Source organism: Vulpes lagopus, chromosome 10 (genome assembly GCF_018345385.1).
Source record: "Vulpes lagopus strain Blue_001 chromosome 10, ASM1834538v1, whole genome shotgun sequence".
NCBI classification, from domain to species: domain Eukaryota; kingdom Metazoa; phylum Chordata; class Mammalia; order Carnivora; family Canidae; genus Vulpes; species Vulpes lagopus.
In genome coordinates, this window is record NC_054833.1 from 68,096,118 (window position 1) to 68,113,521 (window position 17,404).

Here is a 17,404-nt window from a genome sequence, read left to right on the forward strand (position 1 = left end):
AGGTTTCCACTGCCATCAGTCCTAACGGCCAGAAACTTCCCCTTCCATGTGGGAGTCCTGTCCGTTTAGGACCTCCAGGTGACCGGGATTCCACCCATTTCTGGGCCACAGGGTTGGGCTGTATCAACCCTTAATCCTTAAGGGCTATTGTGGTCTCAGCTGCCCCTTCCCACCTCCCTGCTTGTACTCCCATCAGTGCCCAGGCTGGCAGGCGGGGATGACATGGTGGCCTTAGGGATCTATTGTGATAGGAGCTACAGTCTGGTATCCCCGTGTCTGGGTCATTCCCCTCGCCTCCTCCACCCCACTCCTCCTGGGTTCCTGGGGAAGTCTTCCCCACCCCCATCACTACCTGAGACCCTGAGGCCACAGGGAGTGTGGCAGATCGGTGTCCACACAGCAGGGGCTTGTCTCCTGTACCTGCAGTGACAACCAGAATCCATGACTGCCCACGTGTGCCCCGATGAACCTTCCTCTCCAGCCCCCCAGCCCCCACCCCCCCACCTAAGGCTTGGCCCCTTCTCCCAGGGGAATCTGGTTAGAATCCATGGGCTGCAAACTTCCAAAACAATCGTTGTATCTTTATTGACTTTTTTTTTTCTGAATGCAATGACTGTTTTTTACTCTTAAGGAAAATAAACATCTTTTAGAAACAGCTCGATACACACAATCTTCAGTGTGAAGCAATATACTAATAAGAACACTAGTCGTCTTAACATTTACAGTCTTCATATATATTATATATATGTATATGTATACATATATATACACTATATAACGAGGCCAGATATAATACACACGTTTACCATTTTACAGTCATATGTACAGGAAGTTGCTAGGGCGGCCCCCGGTCTGGGGGCTGCGTCAGGCCTATCGAAGCGTGGACAGAGCTGAGGACACGACGGACAGGCGGACGGACTGGCGGGGGCTGGCTTGGGCCCGCGGTGGCTGCAGGGGGAAGGCGGGCATCGCCGCGGCCCCCTTCCCGGCAAGGGCCCCGTGCTGAGGGACGCACAACGCGTGGCGGCGGCGACACACGGGAGAAGCGAGCATGTTCCCAACATATATACATTCTATGTAACATATATATAGAGGGGTACACAGGTTTGTACACGAATCTAGCGCTGTCTCTGCTCCCGTGCCGAGTGGGCGCTGCGGTCCCCGGAGACGGGTGGTCCTGCAGAGGGATGGTCACGCGTCCACCGGAGGCGCGCGCTCTGCTCGCCACTCCTTTCCTTCGTGTTGGGGGGGGCGCTCCGGGGGGGGGGCGGAGGACTGGAAAGGGGACGACACAAGCCAAGGGGGTGCCCCAGCCCCGCCCACCCCCGGGGAGCCCGCACCCCCTGAGCATGGGTCCGGGACTTCCCCGGCTCTGCCCAACCCGCGCGAAGTGGTGGCCGAGGCTGGGCGGGTGGGAAAGGGCGCTGGCACGCGATTGGAAAGGTTCCTTCCCAAACCCCCGGCCTCCTACCCTACGCGGCCGGCCCAGTCCTCTCCAGAAAGGCTGGGGCTCCTTCCCCACCCCCACCCCTCGCCTCGGAGCCTGGAGCCGCCCTCCGCCACTTCCGGGGCCCTTCGGACCCCCACCCCCACCCCCAGGGCGCCCAGCTGCAGGCCACGCCGGCTGCGGCGGCGGCAGCACCCACGTGGAATGTGTGCCACGTCGTCTTGGAACCGCCAGGGGAGAAGCGTGTCCCCAGGCTAAAGGCGTCTCCAATCCCCGCCGGAGCCTGGGTGCCCCAAGGAGTCTGGCCGCTCCGCGGGCTCCCCCTCTCCAAGCCTGGCCCAGGGTGTGGGCGGGAACGCTCTGTGTCGTCCTGTTCCGGGAGCAGGGGGCTCCGGAACGTGTTTTCTTCCCAACCCGGGACCGCAAGTTTCAGCCCTAGGCGGCCAGATCCAAGATCCGGAATCCGGATCAAGGATCGGCTCTGGACCCGCTCTGGGAGCAGCTCAAAGGCCCGGGGGCTGCGCAGGCGGCTCCTCTCCTCGGCGGCGGCGGGCGGGCGGGCAGGCGGGCTTCGGCGGCTTCTCCGGCCGTTGGGGTCGATTACAACGGCAGCCTCTGCGGGAGAAGAGACGCCCGAGCGCGGGTTATCCTGGGCTGCGGACACGTGCTCGGGGCTAATTCCTCCCAGCCCCGCCCCCGGCGTGGCTCCGCCCCCGCACGAGGCCCGGCCCCGGGCGCGAGTCTCCCTGGGAGGCCCCAGGCCTCTGGTCAGGCCCAACGTTTCTCTACCCCACCCTGCCTCCGTCGCCTTCGTGCCCATCGTCCCGTGCCCCTGCCTGCCCCTCCTATCCCTCACCCGGGGTGGCTCCCTCCTTCAGGACCTGTTTCGTTATAAGGCGGTCTTTATGATCAGCGTGTGCCAACCTGCCCCAAAGGCTGCAGATAAACCGCGAATAGTAAGGTTTTGGGGGCGGACAGGTGGGGGCTGGGTCCTGCTGCGGGTCCGCAGGGCAGGGTGGGGAGAGGGGAGGGGGTCCCCTCCAGCCAGGACCCCCTCCAGGGAAGGCTTGAGGTCACCTACCTTATGTTTGGGACACTTCAAAGAAAAGTTCTCTTCCATGAATATGCAACCTGCCACCAAAAAGAAGTTTGGGTGGTTAGGGCGGCTGCTGGTGTTTGGTCAGGGGGCCAGGCGGGGAGGGGACCCAGTGCCCATGAGACCCTGGGCTATAGAGCTTCTTTGCAAAAAGTAAAGCAGACCGTGCTTGAACTTCTCCAAGGTCTAAACTCCCATCATGGCTGAACTGGCCTCCACCTGCCTCCTGCCCCACCGGCCCGTGGGTGCTTGCTGTCCTCTCACTGGAAGGTCACTCGGGAGGACAGCCCTGACTCCCTGGCTACAGCAGACCCCCCCACACCCATCTCTCTCCCGCCCCTACCCCACCATCCTCGCTTGGCTGCACTTGTCACTTCCTCCTAGAAGTCTCTATCCTGGTTACTTGCTCATGGTCTCTGGCCCACGGGAAGGCAAGCTTCGTGCCTTTGTGCCAGCTCTGCCTTTTGCCCCAGATGTATGCCCAGCGCCTAGAAGGCCTTGATACCCAGTGGGTTGATGGACGGGGCGGAGCAGTCACCGGTCTGGATTCAAGTGTCAGCTACTTCTTTGAGCTTGGTCTCCACATCTGTAAAATGAGCCCGATGCCACCTGTGTCTCTAGCATGGGGCCTGAGGAGGGCAACGTATATAAGCCACCTGCACGTGTGTGACTCAGGGTGTGCACTCAGGTCGTGGGTTTGTCCCTGGCAGGGAGGGGGCGAGAAGGGGAGGCAGACCTGAGTCTGGGGGCAGGGGGAAGACTGGGGACTTGGGTCTGAGTGAATCCCAGCTGGCCCTGGTCAGCCCAGGGGAACAGAGAATGGCTGAGCATGGCCAGTTCCTGCTGCCCACTTTGGCCCAGGGGTGTGCTGTTATCCCAGCAAGTCCCCACTCCACTGCTTGCTGCCACCTCGAGAGGCCCTGGCTTCTGCCCCAGGAGGCCCTGTCTGCCAGTCGCCTTCTGGGCTCACCCCCCTCCCTCCCATGCCCTGCTGGCTGGCCATTGTTCTGAACAAACCCCAAACCCATAAATAGCCAGAGGCCTGAGCTGGCCAAGCAGGTCCTCCCCTTCCAGCACATTCCTCCTGCTCAGGCTGTGGCTCTGTGCCGGGCATCAGGACAGCCTGGTGGCTGGTGAGCAGGGCGGGGAGGCAAGGGCAGATTCACGGGCCGAGGGCAGGGCTGGGAAGGCTCCAGGCCTGCGGCTGTCTCCCCTTTTTTCCAACCAACCCCTGCCAGAAGCTGGGGAACCTCAGACTGGAAACTGCCTGTGAGTTTCTGCATTTTAGGGCGAGCAGCTGGAGGTAGATCATGAGTTTTTCAGCTTCCCTGTGTTTGGGCAAGCCCAAAGCGGTTGTGAACTCACAGCCTCCGCAGAGCACTGAGCTATATAACCCGGCCTGCTGCACACATGGTGTCCCCGCCCCCCACCCCACTGCAGGCCCTACCTCAAGGGCTGGGGTATCCGCAAAGGGAGGGCAGGAGGTCACGGTTTCCAAAGCCGGCCTGCTGGGCAACCCCCAACACCCACCCTGGACATGCTGAGGGGAGCCGGAGGGAAGGGCCAGGTCATCCATTCCTGGTGCCTGTCCTGGCGTCTGCACCTGGGGAGCCTGGGGCCCCCACTGCCCAAGTGGCCCCAGTCCCCGAGTGTGGAAAGGCTGAGACAGGCCCTGTGGCATGCAGGCTTCTGCCCACGGTTCTGAGTCACTGAGCCCCAGAGAGGTGCTCCTCAATGGGGTTGAATGGACTGGGTTTGCGGGGGGTGGGGGGGTGGCAGGGGACGGTAGAGGGGGGCAGCCCCGGTGCCCTGAGGTCTGAAAGCCTGACACCTGGAGAGCCCCACAGAGCTCTGCTTGGCAGATCCGGGGCTTGGGTAGGTGCACGGGGCTGATGAAGGCCTGGGGCTCCCGCCTGCCAGACACTGGATGGCTTGCCCAGCCCAGGCCCTCAGATCCTCTGCTCTCCCGCCCCTCCTGCTCGGCCACGGGCGCCCTGGCCAGCCCTCCCTGCCACCCTGGAGCGCCCGGTCACCTCACCTTCCGGCTGCCTGGCTCACTTTCTCCCAGCTTGTCTGGCTGGTGCCCCCGCCCTAAATCACCCGCCTCTGCAAAGCAGCTCAGGAGCTCCTCCGGGGCAGAGTGGAGTCTCCAGGGCATCGGGGCAGGGCGCCGAGTTGTGTGGTGTGCAGCCTAGCCCACGGGGCATGAGTGCCCACAGGGAGCTGGAGGGGCTGGCCAGTGGGGCCGGAGCCCAGGAGCTCATATAGCCTCAGCACAGCCCGGTCCTGCCTCATAGCCGCCCCCCAGCATGCAGAGGTCGGGCATCTGGCCCCACACCTCCCTCTGTCTCCCCCAGCCTCAGGCCAGAGCATTCAGTGCCCCTGAAGTCTCCACAGCAGCGAGCCTTTTCCCCACCGGGGTGGCTGCTGTATGCCATCAGCTGTGATCGAGTCAGTGTCTCACATGGCCAGCTTCCAGGCCCCCCTCCTGAACCAACCCCTGGGGCTCTATGGACATCCCTATTATATGGGGGGATCCTTCGAAGATGTCATTTCAAACAGCCTGGTATGTACGTTCCACCACTAACCAGCTGCTGTGCACCTCCTCTGACCTGGCCGGGCCTGGCACCAATGTCACCTCCTCCTCCAAGAAGCCCTCCTTAGATTCCCTCCCAGCTCAGACAGGATGAGTCTCCCATGGCACATGCACACTCCACCCTCTCTGGTCTCCAGAACTGTGGGCAAGGATCATGAGTTTCCTGTCCTTCCCAATCACACGTGAGACCCCAAGGGGCTGAATAGTATTGGGCTAAGAGAGAGGGCATGGCTTGGTCTGTCCGTGCTGCTCGGTGCGGCCATGGGTAATGCGGCCTGTCTGTAAAGAGGCAACAGGGATCGTGCAGGGGCCTGGCACGGACTGGGGGCTACATTAATCATGGCAGAGGGAGGGATGCGACTCGTGGGAGCTGTCACTGGGGTAAGGGCACGTGTCTGGGGAGGTGGCCGAGTCCACATTAAGATCTGGTCCATCTGGTCCATGCTGCTTAGAGCGGCAGGGCAGCCAATGAGGAGCCCCACATCCTGCTCTAGCCAGCCCCTCACCGCTCGGAGCTAGCAGCTCACCCCAGCCAAAGAACTGTCACCGCTTGGTCCTGATGTGCTCCTGTGGGTGGCTTAGTTGGGGCCACTGCTGGCCCCGGACCAAGCGGGCAGGTGGGGTGGCACAGGGAGGGGTTCCTTTGGCCCGGGGCACAGCCAGCAGGCACTCAGGTGCAGAGGAGGGGTCCCCAGGCTGTGGGAGGGCCTGCTGGAAGCGGCCTCTGCTCTGCCATCCATGAGGTGGGGGCAGGGGGGCAGGGGGAGGCGGCCAGAGTTGGGGCGGGGGCTGGCCCCAACAAGACTGGGGCTGCACAGCCTGGGCGGTGTTGGCTGTACTGCTCCCTGCTCCCAAGAGCCCCAGCAAGAAGAGATGAACGAGCTGGGGAGCCGAGTGCACAGGCATCATGAACCCGCCCAAACCCATGGTAAGGACGGCCCGGGCCTTGAATCCGGGCCAGAGTGGCCTCGCACGCCACCCAAGACAGGCCCTCGTCAGGATCACGATTCAGCAGATGTAGTCTGTTTTTTGAATGAAGTCAGGACTGTGAGCTTGGGTTTTCCTGTGTGGCCAATGAGGCTTGGGGCTCCCGGATCTCTCCGGCCCGTGCGATCTGCCATTCCGTGCGCCTGGTGATAGCAGGTGCTTGGTGAAGGCTGTGCTACAGGTGAGAGTGAGTGGGAGGAGAGGACTAGGGGGAGAGGGTGTGGGGAGGCCTGGTCCGGCCTCCAGACCCCATGGCTGGGTCTACCCCTGCAACTAATATTGCCTGTAGCCAACCGGACTGAACCTCCTCTCCTCCTACTTCATTTGGTTTTTGTTGAAGTCTATTTTTACCCAGTGAACTATTCAGTCTTCAAAGGCCCAGCCCCAGTACCCCTTCCTCTCTGAGGCCTGAGAGCCTCCCCAGCCCCTGGCACTCCTAAGCCCTCCTAAGCTCCTGGCTCTTAGGCTACCCTCCAGCCTGCACTGGGTGCCTTTGGGTGTTCCTAGAGCGGGTGGCTTGAGACTAATGAATCTCCTGCAGTATAGGTCGCAGTCGAGAGAGGTCCCAAAGAATTGGGGCAGGAGAAGAGGGAAGCCAAGGGGGTCAGATGGGGAGAGTTCAGGGGGCAGTGCCCAGGGTCCCCTCTAGGGCCTTCCTGGCCCCAGGGGCCGACTCTTACCCGCATCGCTGGCACACGGGTAATGGTAGGTGTGGGTGCATCCTTTGTGGCAGCACCCGATGGTGGCCCCGGCTTCTTGGCAGCTGGAACAGGTCTGGGGAGGAGAGAGGGAAGATGGGGTGAGTCTGTGGCTGAGGAGACTGGCAGGCCCCTCATGGACCCCCACCTCCTTTCCCTAGAGGTTCCCTGGGGATCCATACCGGGCACAAGTGCCCCGGGGGCTGATTCTGTGGCAGCCCCAGGCTAGCACCTTGGATGAGGGGACCCTGTTGGTGCGGGGAATGTCAAACCTCGCCAATAAATGTCTAACCTCATGGGTTCAAATGAGCTCCGCCATTCTGCGTTGCGTGACCTCAGCTGGTCAGTCAAACTCTCCATCCCACCTGTGCAGGGGGACCCGCCTCCCCCGGCAGACAGTCGCGAAGAGCAAGGGGGAGACGCCACGTGCCCAGCAGATGAGGCGAAGCTGGCTGTGGCTACAGCAGGCGCTGAGGGGGGTTCTGTGTGCAGGTCACCGGCGTGTCCCTCCCACCGGCTCCACCCCGCAGCCCTCGAGGCGGTAGGAGTCAGGAACCGCACTCTAGACGGTGAAACTGAGGCTTCCACTCCAGGCGAGCGTGAACGCAATCATCATCATCTTCTACCCTTTCTGGCACCACATGAGCACTGAGCCCAGAATGGAGCTGTCCCACCTGCCGAGAGGCCACCCCCTCCCCAGGCCTGTGGAGGAGAGGACACAGTCTCCCGACAGGCCGAGCTGACGTGCCCCAGGCCCGGCCCAGCTGTCTGAAGAGGGACGCAGCCGGGACAGCTGGGCAAGGCCAAGGTGGGCCCCTGAAGAGCGAGACAAAATCTGTGGCCTGGAGAGGGACAGGCAGGGCCCCAAATCACACAGACTCCAGAACTGCAGCCTCGCCGTACGGGCCCGGGAGTAGATACAGTGGGGAGCAGGGCAGTGGCAGGCCCAGGCCCCGGAGCTAAGCCACTGGGACAGGTAGTTCAGGATGTGCCCCGCGTGCCTGGAAGCAGCCTCCTCATAACCAGATGATGTTGATACTATCATAATTCCACCCAGGTTACCAATGAGAGCTCAGAGAGGCTGAGCAACCTGCCTGAGGGCACACAGCTCACGTAAGTGGCTGAGCTGGGATTTGAGCTGGCAACCACCACCTTGTACTGCTCCAGGAGGGGGTTGGCTCCATCGCTGGGGGAGTTGGTATATTCTGGAACATCAGATTTTCATACAATGCCTTTAGATGGGCCGCTTCCTTCTGGTCAAGGCTGAGACCTTCTGGGGCAACTATTCCCTCAATTTCTGGCCCACAAAGGGGCAATAAAGCAGGAGTGGGGGCCCAGACCAGGGCCAAGCCCTCAGGTGGTTTGTTGGGGAACAACCAGAGGAGCAGCTTTATGCCACCCCACTTGCACTTATGCTCCCCCACAACCCATGAGCGGCATTCCAGACACGAAGAAATCAAGGTACAGAGACAGAGGTCTTGCACCCTTCCGACCCCAGCACCCGGGCTCTGAGCTCCTGCTCCCCCTCAGGGCTTGTGGACCTGCCGTAGATCCCCGGCTGGTGGAGGGGTGTTGCTACCTACTTCCTAATAACACCCAGTGAGAGGTATATGCCTGCATCGCTGGCATCCATGGGCAGGCCTCACCCGGAGAGGAGATGGGGTGCACAGTAGTTCTGGGTGAGGGGCAGCAGGTTTGTGGGGGTTCTCAGGAGTGGATAGAGAAGAAAGAGGGCTGTCCCCGCAGTCCCCGCAGAGAGCAAAAGTGAGGCCAAGGTACTAACAAGCATGCCAGGACTGGGCCCCTCCTGTGCACTGGGGAGGTGGCCCTGCGGCTTTTCTGATGGGGTGTGGCCATCCAAGGCCCCCAGAGTGCAGTGACTTGCTGGAATCACAGAACACACCCTCAGCAGAGCTGAGATTTGAACCCGGGTCTGTGTGTCTCCAAGGGAGCGTGTCTCCACTGAGCTGTCAAGGCAGGGAGCAGCCGTGAGGAGGCCGAGGCTGCAGGCGGGGAGGGCACAGAGTCGTGACCCTCAGGAATCCCAGAACCAGCCCACCTCTCCAGGGTGTTCTGGGACCATGGTCTGCTCCTCTGGGTGGGGAGACGCTGCTTTAATGTGCCCCTCTGAGGCTCACACCCTGGCCCCAGCCCTAGCCCAGGACCATCTCTGGAGGGCAGCCTGTTAGATTTCATTTGAGCTGCCTCGGGCGAGGTAGGAAGATGCAGGGGGTGAGCGGAGAGGCCTGCTGGGGTGTGTCTTCCCTCTACCCGCCCCCCCCCCCCCCCCCCCGCCACCGACCTTCCCGGGGGGGATGCCCCCAGGGGCGGGAGGCCACTAGGCCACTTCTGACATAGGACGCAGCAGGCAGAGGTGGGCCACCTGGACGGAGTTCCAGCTCCAGCACGCAACGGCTGTGTGACACCTGGAAAGCACGGTGCCACTCTGACCCTCGGCTCTCTCATCAGTCCAGCAGAATGTGAGCGCAGGTCCCTGAGGTGAGACCAGAGCACCCAGAACAGGCTGGGGTAGGTGAGCAGCTTATTAGCCCATCACGATGGGTACAGGTGACTTGGAAAAGACTGGATCGAGCCCCGGCTCAGAGAAGCATAGAGAAGCAACCCAGCCTGGCCCAGAGCCCTGGAGGCAGGGAAGGTCCTGGATATGGGGCCTGGTGGGGTGCCTGTCGGAGGAGGGAACTGGTGATCTGAGGGTATCACTTTTTAATGATGGAGGAGACTTGAGCCTATTTCAGGATGGCTGGGAAGCAGCCAAGAGCCAGTGACAGAGAGGGAGAGAGAGACAGAGACAGAGAGAGAAACGGCGGTGGGGGGAGGAGAAGCATGAAAGTAGCAGGTGTCCTGTTGGAACTGGGGTTTCCTCTGTCAGGCTAGGGGCCACTGGGCAGGACATCTGGGCAGGGAGAAGTCAGTGGAAGGTCGGTGCAGGAAACCAGGGGAGGCCGAGGCCCTCAGGTACAGGAGCTGGTCCCAAGGGGAGGGGGATGCTTGAGGTGGGATGGGCAGAGTGGGTGGGGGCAGGAGCCCCCAGCGATGAGATGGCAGAGGAGGCGCTGCAGAGCCAGGGAACGTCATATCACAGGAGTGGCCGTCACATCACAAGAATGGACGTCACATCACAGGAGTGGCCGTCAGTGTGTGTGGTGGTGGGGGGGCAAGAGCACAGGCCCAGGGAGAGGATGCTGAGACCCCATCCGGTCCCAGCTGCCTGCGCCCTCCGGCCATCTGCACCCCTAAGGGAGCGTAAGGAGCAAGGTAGTGCCCCAGCACCTGGAATGGCTAGCGTGCCGCAGCTTGGCCGCTGTTATGGGTTCTAGCAGGGGACCGTTGCTGAGCGCTCAGGCAGGCCATCTTCCCAAGGGCAGGACCTCACTGGGCCCCGACAGCCCCTGTGCACTGGGAGGCACCGTGCCCACCAGAGATGAGGATGTGCAGGTTCAGAGTGGTGAGCCCGCGCCCAGAGGCGCACGGTGGGTGATGGTCAGTGCGGGGATCTGAGCCAGAGGCTGCCTGAGGTCTTGCTCATGGACCTCCATGACTGGAGGGCCTTCCTAAGCATTCTGTGACTGTTGATGAGAGGTCCCCAGACTACCCTGCCCAAGGGGCCGCAATCTGACCACGTGCTGTGAGGCTCTCTAAGCCCAAGCTCCACCTCAGTGACCAAGCAGACAGGTGAGCACTGGAAATGGAGTGTCCGGGCAGCCTGGGTGGCTCAGCGGTTTAGCGCCGCCTTCAGCCCAGGGTGAGTTCCTGGAGACCCAGGATCGAGTCCCACGTCAGGCTCCCAGTATGGAGCCTGCTTCTCCCTCTGCCTGTGTCTCTGCCTCTCTCTCTTTCTCTCTCTCTGTGTCCCTCATGAATGAATGAATAAAATCTTAAAAAAAAAAAAAAAAAGAAATGGGGTGCCCTACCTTTTTAGAACCTCCTGATGTTCGATTTTGGGAGGCTGCCCGTTCTTTGGGGCCTTGGCATGTCAGCTGGTGGCACAGGGCAGAGTCAGGTGGGTGGGGGGCACTGGAGCCGGAAGGTGCAGGGTGTGTGTGTGCTGGGTGCCAGGCCGGGCAGGCCAAGGGGCTGAAGAGGGAAGTCGGGCCCAGGCAGGCGTGTCCTGCCTCAGCCTCAACTCCACCCCAAAACTCCCCAGACAGGAATTTGTCATCGTAGGTGTGTCTGGCCCAGACCATGGCTCTGGAAAGATGAGGGGGCTTCCCAGTGATCTACCTGCCTGCCTGCCTGCCCGCCTGCCCGTCATGTGGACCCTGAGCTCCCCACCCCAGCTGGGCTGGACTCTTACCATGTCCACGGCCACCTTCATGGCCTCCTGCAGCCCAAAGAGCTTCCCAGCTACCAGGTAGACCCCGCCCGTCCACACGGCGCAGGCCTCGTGCACCCAGTGCTCCTGGGTGTCCCCGCCGGGCTCAGCCGGTGGCTCCTTGCTGCATTCGTGCTTGCGGCTCTTGTCTGCCGGGGCTGCCTCCTCGCCACCGTCCCCCCGAGCGTCACAGCAGTAGCAGCTCTGCAGCCGCCGTGACAGGCCCCGGGCGCTGGTGCGCAGCGAGCCCTGCTTGGCTGGGTCGGCCGGGCCCTCGGGCCTCGGGGGTTTGCCAGCGGCGGTGGCGCCGGTGGCGGCCACACACTCGAGGTCTTTGAGTGTTCTCTCGAGGGGCGGCGAGGCCTCCTCGCAGGTGCCCTCCGGCCGCACCTTCTCCTTGAGTTTTGGCTTCTTTTTGGGGAGGCAGTGTTCGGGGTAGTAGGGCCCACAGAGGTCCCCGAGGTCCTTGAAGTTGGCCGGGTTTTGGCAGAGGCAGCAAACAAGGCAAGAGGTACTCAAGGCCTTGGAGACCACGGGCCCCAGATGCATGGTGGAAGAGAGGGGCAGGGAGGGCCGTGGCTGCAGGACGGAGCCTCCAGGGAGCGTGGCCAAGGAGGCCCCGGTCGCATCCAAGGAGAACGAACATGAGGATGAGGAAGAGGAGGCAGAGGAGGAAGGCTTCCTGTGGGGCTTGGGCTCCTCCCCTGGGGAATTGACAACAGTGCATATGGTGGTGAACGCGTCTCGCTTCTCCACCCGCACAAAGGGTGAGAAGGCTGGGGTGCGGCTGTCCGCTCGAAGCCGCTTGCAGGAGGAAATGTACTTGAGGCGGATTTCAGGCTCTGCGGGATCCAGGGGCAGCACCTGCTGCTGCCGCCGCCGCTTGGCACGGCCCTTACAGGGTGAGGAGGTGGTGTTCTTGGCCCGGCCCCGGGTGAGTCGCTTTCGCTTGGAATAGCTGCTGTAGTTGGCATGGCCTGGCTGCTTCTGTGCCCTTGTCTGGGGCTGACAGGGCCGGCCCTCAGGGGACTGGGAGGCCAGGCCCAGCTCCTCCGTCTTTGGCTTCTTGCCTCCTCCACCAGAGCTGTCCTCCCCACCCCCCTGAGCGCCGTTGGCCCTGTCTCGGGGGGTCAGGAGCAGAGCCGGGCCTAGATGGGGCCGCTTCTCCAGGGGACCTTTGGGGAGTCCAAGGGCTCCAGCCCTGCCTTTCCGGGTTCTCTTCTTAGGCGCCAGGGCAGTCCCCCCGGGCAACAGGGCCTCCGGGGACGTGAAGGCCTCAGTTTTGAAACAGTCAGTCGAGGACAGTTTCTTACTGTTTAGGAGTTTGCCTTTTAAGGATCTGTTGGTCGGATTTCTGCATAACGGGTCGGCCCCAGGGGCTGCTGGGAGCTTCTGCCCAGCGCCCACATTTAAGAGACCTTCTCCTGCCCCAACTGGGCTGCCCCCGGCACTCTTGAGCCCACGGTCCTTCTCAGGGAGAGCTGGGCTCACAGGGTTACCGGGAGGGGCCCCAGGCGCTTTGCACGCAAACTTCTTCAGGCTGGGCGAGGTGATCTTCTGCACTATGGCCTCCAGCTTCAGGCCACGGCCCTTCCGGGGCGGAAGCACCTTGGTCTTCATCGCCCCCTGGAAGGCCGCCCTTGAGGCCAGCTTCAGGCAGGCGTCGGGGGCCTCTGGGGGTGGGGGCTTCACGGCGGGCTCACTGTTGCCCTTGGGGGGCTTAGCCTTCTTGGGAGAAGACATCCTCTTGAAGAGGCTGGAGGGGTCCTCAGCCCCCTCTTCCTTCACGTCCCCCCCACTGCCGCTCCGTAAGACCAGGTTCCGCTTCTTGGTGGGGACAGGCGCCAGGAAGGACGACTTCCTTTTGAGCGCATGGAGGGGCCGATCTGAGAGCTTGCTGCCCACGCCTGGCTTGGGGACCCTTGCCCGCTGGCCGGCCCTGCCCTCCTTCTGGGGGCTGCCCGAGACCTTGAACGTGGCTGGCAGGTGGTTGTTGGCCAGGAGCTTCTTGGTGGCTCGGCAGTTGGGGAGCCGGCTCTCTGAGGGCCGCCGCCTCTTGGAGTGGAACACCTCCTGGGTTTTGGTGCGGGACCGCAGGATCATAGAGCGCTGGTCCTTGCCCGGGGTGCCGGGAGAGTCTGTCTCCTTGGTCTTGGAGCCCATGGGGCTGCTATCCGAGGCCACCGGCAGGGCGGCCGGGTTACTGGGGCTGGACGCCGCCTTGGGTGACGGCTTGCCCACCCGCTTGCCGGACTTGAAGGCGGCTCGCTGCTTGCCTCCCAGTTTGTCCGGGGGGGCGGGTGTGGTGGTCAGGCCTGGGGGCCCGGGTGTGCGGGGCTCGCTCAGGGCGGTGAAGGAGCGCGTGCACATCCTGGGGAGCCCTTCCGAGGCCCCCCGTCCTGGGGCTCCTGCTCCCTCCATCTGCCCCTGCGGGGGCCCTGTGCAGGATTCAGGGAGCAAGAGGTCTTTGGGCAGCACTGGAGCCCTGCATGGGGAGTCCTCGGCCTCGGGCAGACCCCGATGTACCCGCCGGCTCCGTAAGCTTTTGCCGCGTGGCACGGGCTCTTTCTTAGCAATGGGCGCCTCGGGCACAGCGGGCTTGTTTGGCTTCTGGGCCAGGGAGGCATCCGGGGCCAGGGTGGCTGAGTCCCCCGGAGCTAGCACACTGTCAGGGCCTTCTTCGCCCGGCTTCATGTGGGACAGGGAGGACTCAAACCAGCTCTGGACCTTTGACTCGGTGCCCACAGTTGGGCCCAGCAAGATGACAGAGTCCCCAGAGAGGTGGCACGGGGGGCCCCAGCCGGTCTTGCTGTCCAGCACCTCCTCTGCTTCCTCCTTGGTGCACATCAGTGGGGCCTTGGGTGACAGCGGGTCCTGCAGGCCAGGCCTCTGCTCAGGGCTGCCCAGGAGCTCACACAGGGAGGAGTACTCCTCCTCCGCCTCCAGGTCCTCTTTCCGACCGGGGGGAGGCAGTAGGGGCAGGTCCCCAAAATCGGTGGCAGAGCAGCAGTGGCGGCTGTCGTCCAGCCACCGGTCGGCCTTGGCCACCTCGGGGCACTGCAGCAGCCCACCCACCTCCTCCTTCACCCCGCCCGCCTCCTCCTGCTCCGAGTCCCGAGGCACAGTGGCCTTCTCCCCTGGGGGCTCCTCCTCCTGGAAGCCTGGGCAGGCGGAAGCCTCGTGGGCACTCTCCTTGCCCACGCCATCCGTGGCCTTCCCCCCCTGCTCCAGGCCCTTGGTGAGCTCACTGGGGTGCAGGCCCCACCGGGGACACGCGTCCCCCAGGTTCTCCTCTGGCCAGGCAAAGGGGTTGGCGCTGTCCGCCGAGCTGGCGGTGGTCGTGTCCGGGAAGCAGTCAAAAGCGGCTGCGGCGGGGTCTGCCGTGGCTGCCCCGAGGGTGGACTTGGTGCCAAAAGAGAGGGCCCCGGTTGTCTTCTTGGGGTCAGGGGCGGCAAAGCCCACAGAAGGGTCTTCAAACAGCCCTGGGCTGAAGTCCTTGGTGCTGCCACCCTTGTCCAGCTGCAAGGACTCAGGCAGGGCCTCTGGCTCCCCTGGCCGTGGCCACGCATTCTTGGCCACTGAGTCCAGGCAGGCGCTGTGGTTCTCCAGTGAGAAGGGAGGCTTGCTGGCGTCCTTGGCCAGGCTGGGTGCCTCGGCCCAGGCCTTATCAGCCTTCTCGCCAATGGCCTCCTGCAGCCCAAGGATCTCAGAGGCCAGGTCCTCCTGGGCCAGGGCGCTGAGCAGCAGCCGCGGGCAGTCCCGCTCACCTGCCACAAACTTGGAAAAGCTGTCAAGCGGCAGGGTGCTGTGCAGGCTCTGGAAGGAGTCATCAGATTTGGTGGACATGTCGTCAGGTGAGGTCACGGAGCAGGTGGACACTGACTCAGGCTTGGCCTTGGAGTTACTGTTGACCCTGGCGGGGCTGCTGCGGGCCTGGTTGCAGTAGAGGAAGCTGCGCTCCAGCGGGTCCTCGGAGCCGCTCAGGTAGTCGGCCTCGGGTGGCTCGGCATGCGTGGACTGCGGCGTGCTGCTCAGCGGTTCGGACAGCGGCGTGCCGGCCGGCTCGGCCGAGTAGCCGCTGCCCTCAGGGCTGCAGTGTTGGCTTTTGTGCTGTTCCGGGGTCCTGGACACCAGGTTCTTGACGCTCTTTTTCTGTGGCGCCGCGGCCTTGGAGAGCAGCAGCTGCTGGACGGTGTTGGATATGTTCTCCACCTGGGATGTCAGAGCTGTGAGGCTCTGCAGGCTGAGGTCCGAGAGCAGGTTCTCAGGGAGCTTGTCCTTCTGCAGCGGCTTGCAGTTGCCAGCCTGGGTGTCCACCGAGCTAGCAGCGTCGGTCGGGGACGGGTTGAGCAGGGGCATGAAGTGGCTGTGGTCCGTGATGCCCGTGGGGAAGGCCCCAGTGCTGAGCGGCTGCTGGTTGTAGGGAAAGTTCTCCAGGTTGGGCATCAGCGGTGACGGGGTGGAGCTGTAGGAGGGCGAGCGGCCCACAGAGCGTGCGGGTGAGTGGCTGGAGCTGGGGCTGAAGGTCTGGTAGTACTGCTCTGGAGTCCTGACGGCCGCATCCGGCTGACAGTAACCTGGGCCCTGCTGCCCGTAGTGTTGGTACTTGGTGAGGTTTTGGTAATGGAGGGTTTCCTGGGCATGGTGCCGGCTCTGGAGGGCCTGCTGCTGCTGCTGCTGCTGCTGCTGCTTCTGCTGATCGTAGCTCAGGCGGCCAGACTGGTAGGCGTGAAGGTTCTGGACCCGCTGCCCAGGGGCCAGGCTGGCATTGGTGGCCAGTGGCCTGTCGTGGGGCTGGGTGGATGGTGCGGTGCAGCTCTTGTAGGAGTGGGCGCCCTGCCCGCTGCCCTGGCCCCCCTGGCCACTGGATGAGTAGGTGGAGGAAGCAGGGAAAGACTGTGAATGCTGGGGGAAGTGGCCACCCTGGGGGAAGGGCAGAGGCGAGGCCATGTCGTTCTGCAGTTTTTGCCTCTGGAGTTTGGGGTACGCCAGGGGCTGCTGGGGCTGTGGCAGCTGCTGCTGGACATGCAGGGAGTGAGTCCGAAAGGGCAGCTGGGCGCCCTGCTCTGGGTACTGCCTGCCAGGGGGCACTGTGGCCTTTTTCATCAAGTTGTCATCATATTTGCCCACGCCCCCTGGCAGGGGCTGTGGCTGGGGGGGCGGCGGCTGGGGGGCCCCCCAGGCCTGCAGGCTCTCCTCGCCCGAGTAGCGACCGGGGTACGGGCTGCTGTCCTGCACGCTGTAGCCAGAGAAGGCCGGCCTGCCCTGCAGGGACTGCTGGGAGGGCAGGCCCTTGCTGCCCCGCGCAGGGCCGGCGGGTGTGCCGGCGCCGCCGCCCTCGTAGCCGGGGTACGGCTGCGGGTTATAATAGTCCTTGGCCAGCAGCCGCTGCCGATCGCAGCTCAGCCCAGCCTGGCTCGGCTGTCTGTAATTCTCCAGGCGAGGTGTCTCCTGTGAGGTCTGCTGGTAGTTCTGTTGTTTGCCATGGAAACCACACCTTTCTCGAAAAGACTGCATGACTCGGGCTGGTTATCTGTGAAAAGAGAAAGGGAGAGAGGGAGGGGGAGGGGAGGGGAGGGGAGGGGGCGGGGGAGGCGGAGGGAGAGGGGGAGCGATTCAGACGGGCCATTTCCCTTCCGCTCGGAGAGCCTGCCTCCCACCCCTCTCCCCGCAGCTCTAAACGGTCTCCCCTTTGCCTGAGCCTCCCCACCAGCTGTGCACATATTGACAACTTCTGTGTCAGGGAGGTGTGCGCTGTAATTCCCGCTCCGACATCGCCCCGCTGCCAGCTGAGCCCGGCCAAGGATGGCCGCGGGAGGCGCCCAAACCCACTGCCCCGTGCCCGGTCGCCCCCCCCCCCCCCCCCCCGGGAGCCGCCACCCCACCCTGCTCCAGGCCAGCTCCTCCCCTGCACCCCACCCACCACTCCCAGCGCTTCCCTGCCAGCAGAAGCATTTAGCTGAGCGATTCCCGCTCCCCTGTCCCCGGGGGCCAGCTGGGTCCTGCAATGGAGTCCCAGTGCGGCGGTGTTCAAGCGTGACCCAGCCAAACCAGGACCGAGGAAGGTTTGTCCCTGCCCCGAGAAGCCACTCACCAAAGCCCCTGGAGAGCGCACGTAGGTACGCACACACAAACACACACACACACAGGCACACACACAAGCACACACAGGCATACAAGCAAGCCCGCGCACAGGCGCGTGCCCTTGTGCGCGCGCATGAACACACACACACACACACACACACAC

At 63.3% G+C, this 17,404-nt stretch overlaps 1 protein-coding gene across 1 annotated transcript in view; it reads right to left on the minus strand.

Annotated features, from left to right (window-relative positions):
- Positions 1 to 495: 495 nt before the first annotated feature.
- RAI1 (retinoic acid induced 1) overlaps positions 496 to 17,404 on the minus strand; it is an 81,325-nt gene continuing 64,416 nt past the window's right edge. Inside the window, exons 2-5 of the mRNA XM_041770822.1 lie at positions 11,140 to 16,690; positions 6,807 to 6,900; positions 2,529 to 2,578; positions 496 to 2,062 (exon numbers count right to left, since the gene is read on the minus strand). Coding sequence (XP_041626756.1) covers positions 2,048 to 2,062; positions 2,529 to 2,578; positions 6,807 to 6,900; positions 11,140 to 16,674 — 5,694 coding nt within the window. The 5' untranslated portion in view covers positions 16,675 to 16,690 and the 3' untranslated portion in view covers positions 496 to 2,047. The remainder of the gene's footprint in view (positions 2,063 to 2,528; positions 2,579 to 6,806; positions 6,901 to 11,139; positions 16,691 to 17,404) is intronic.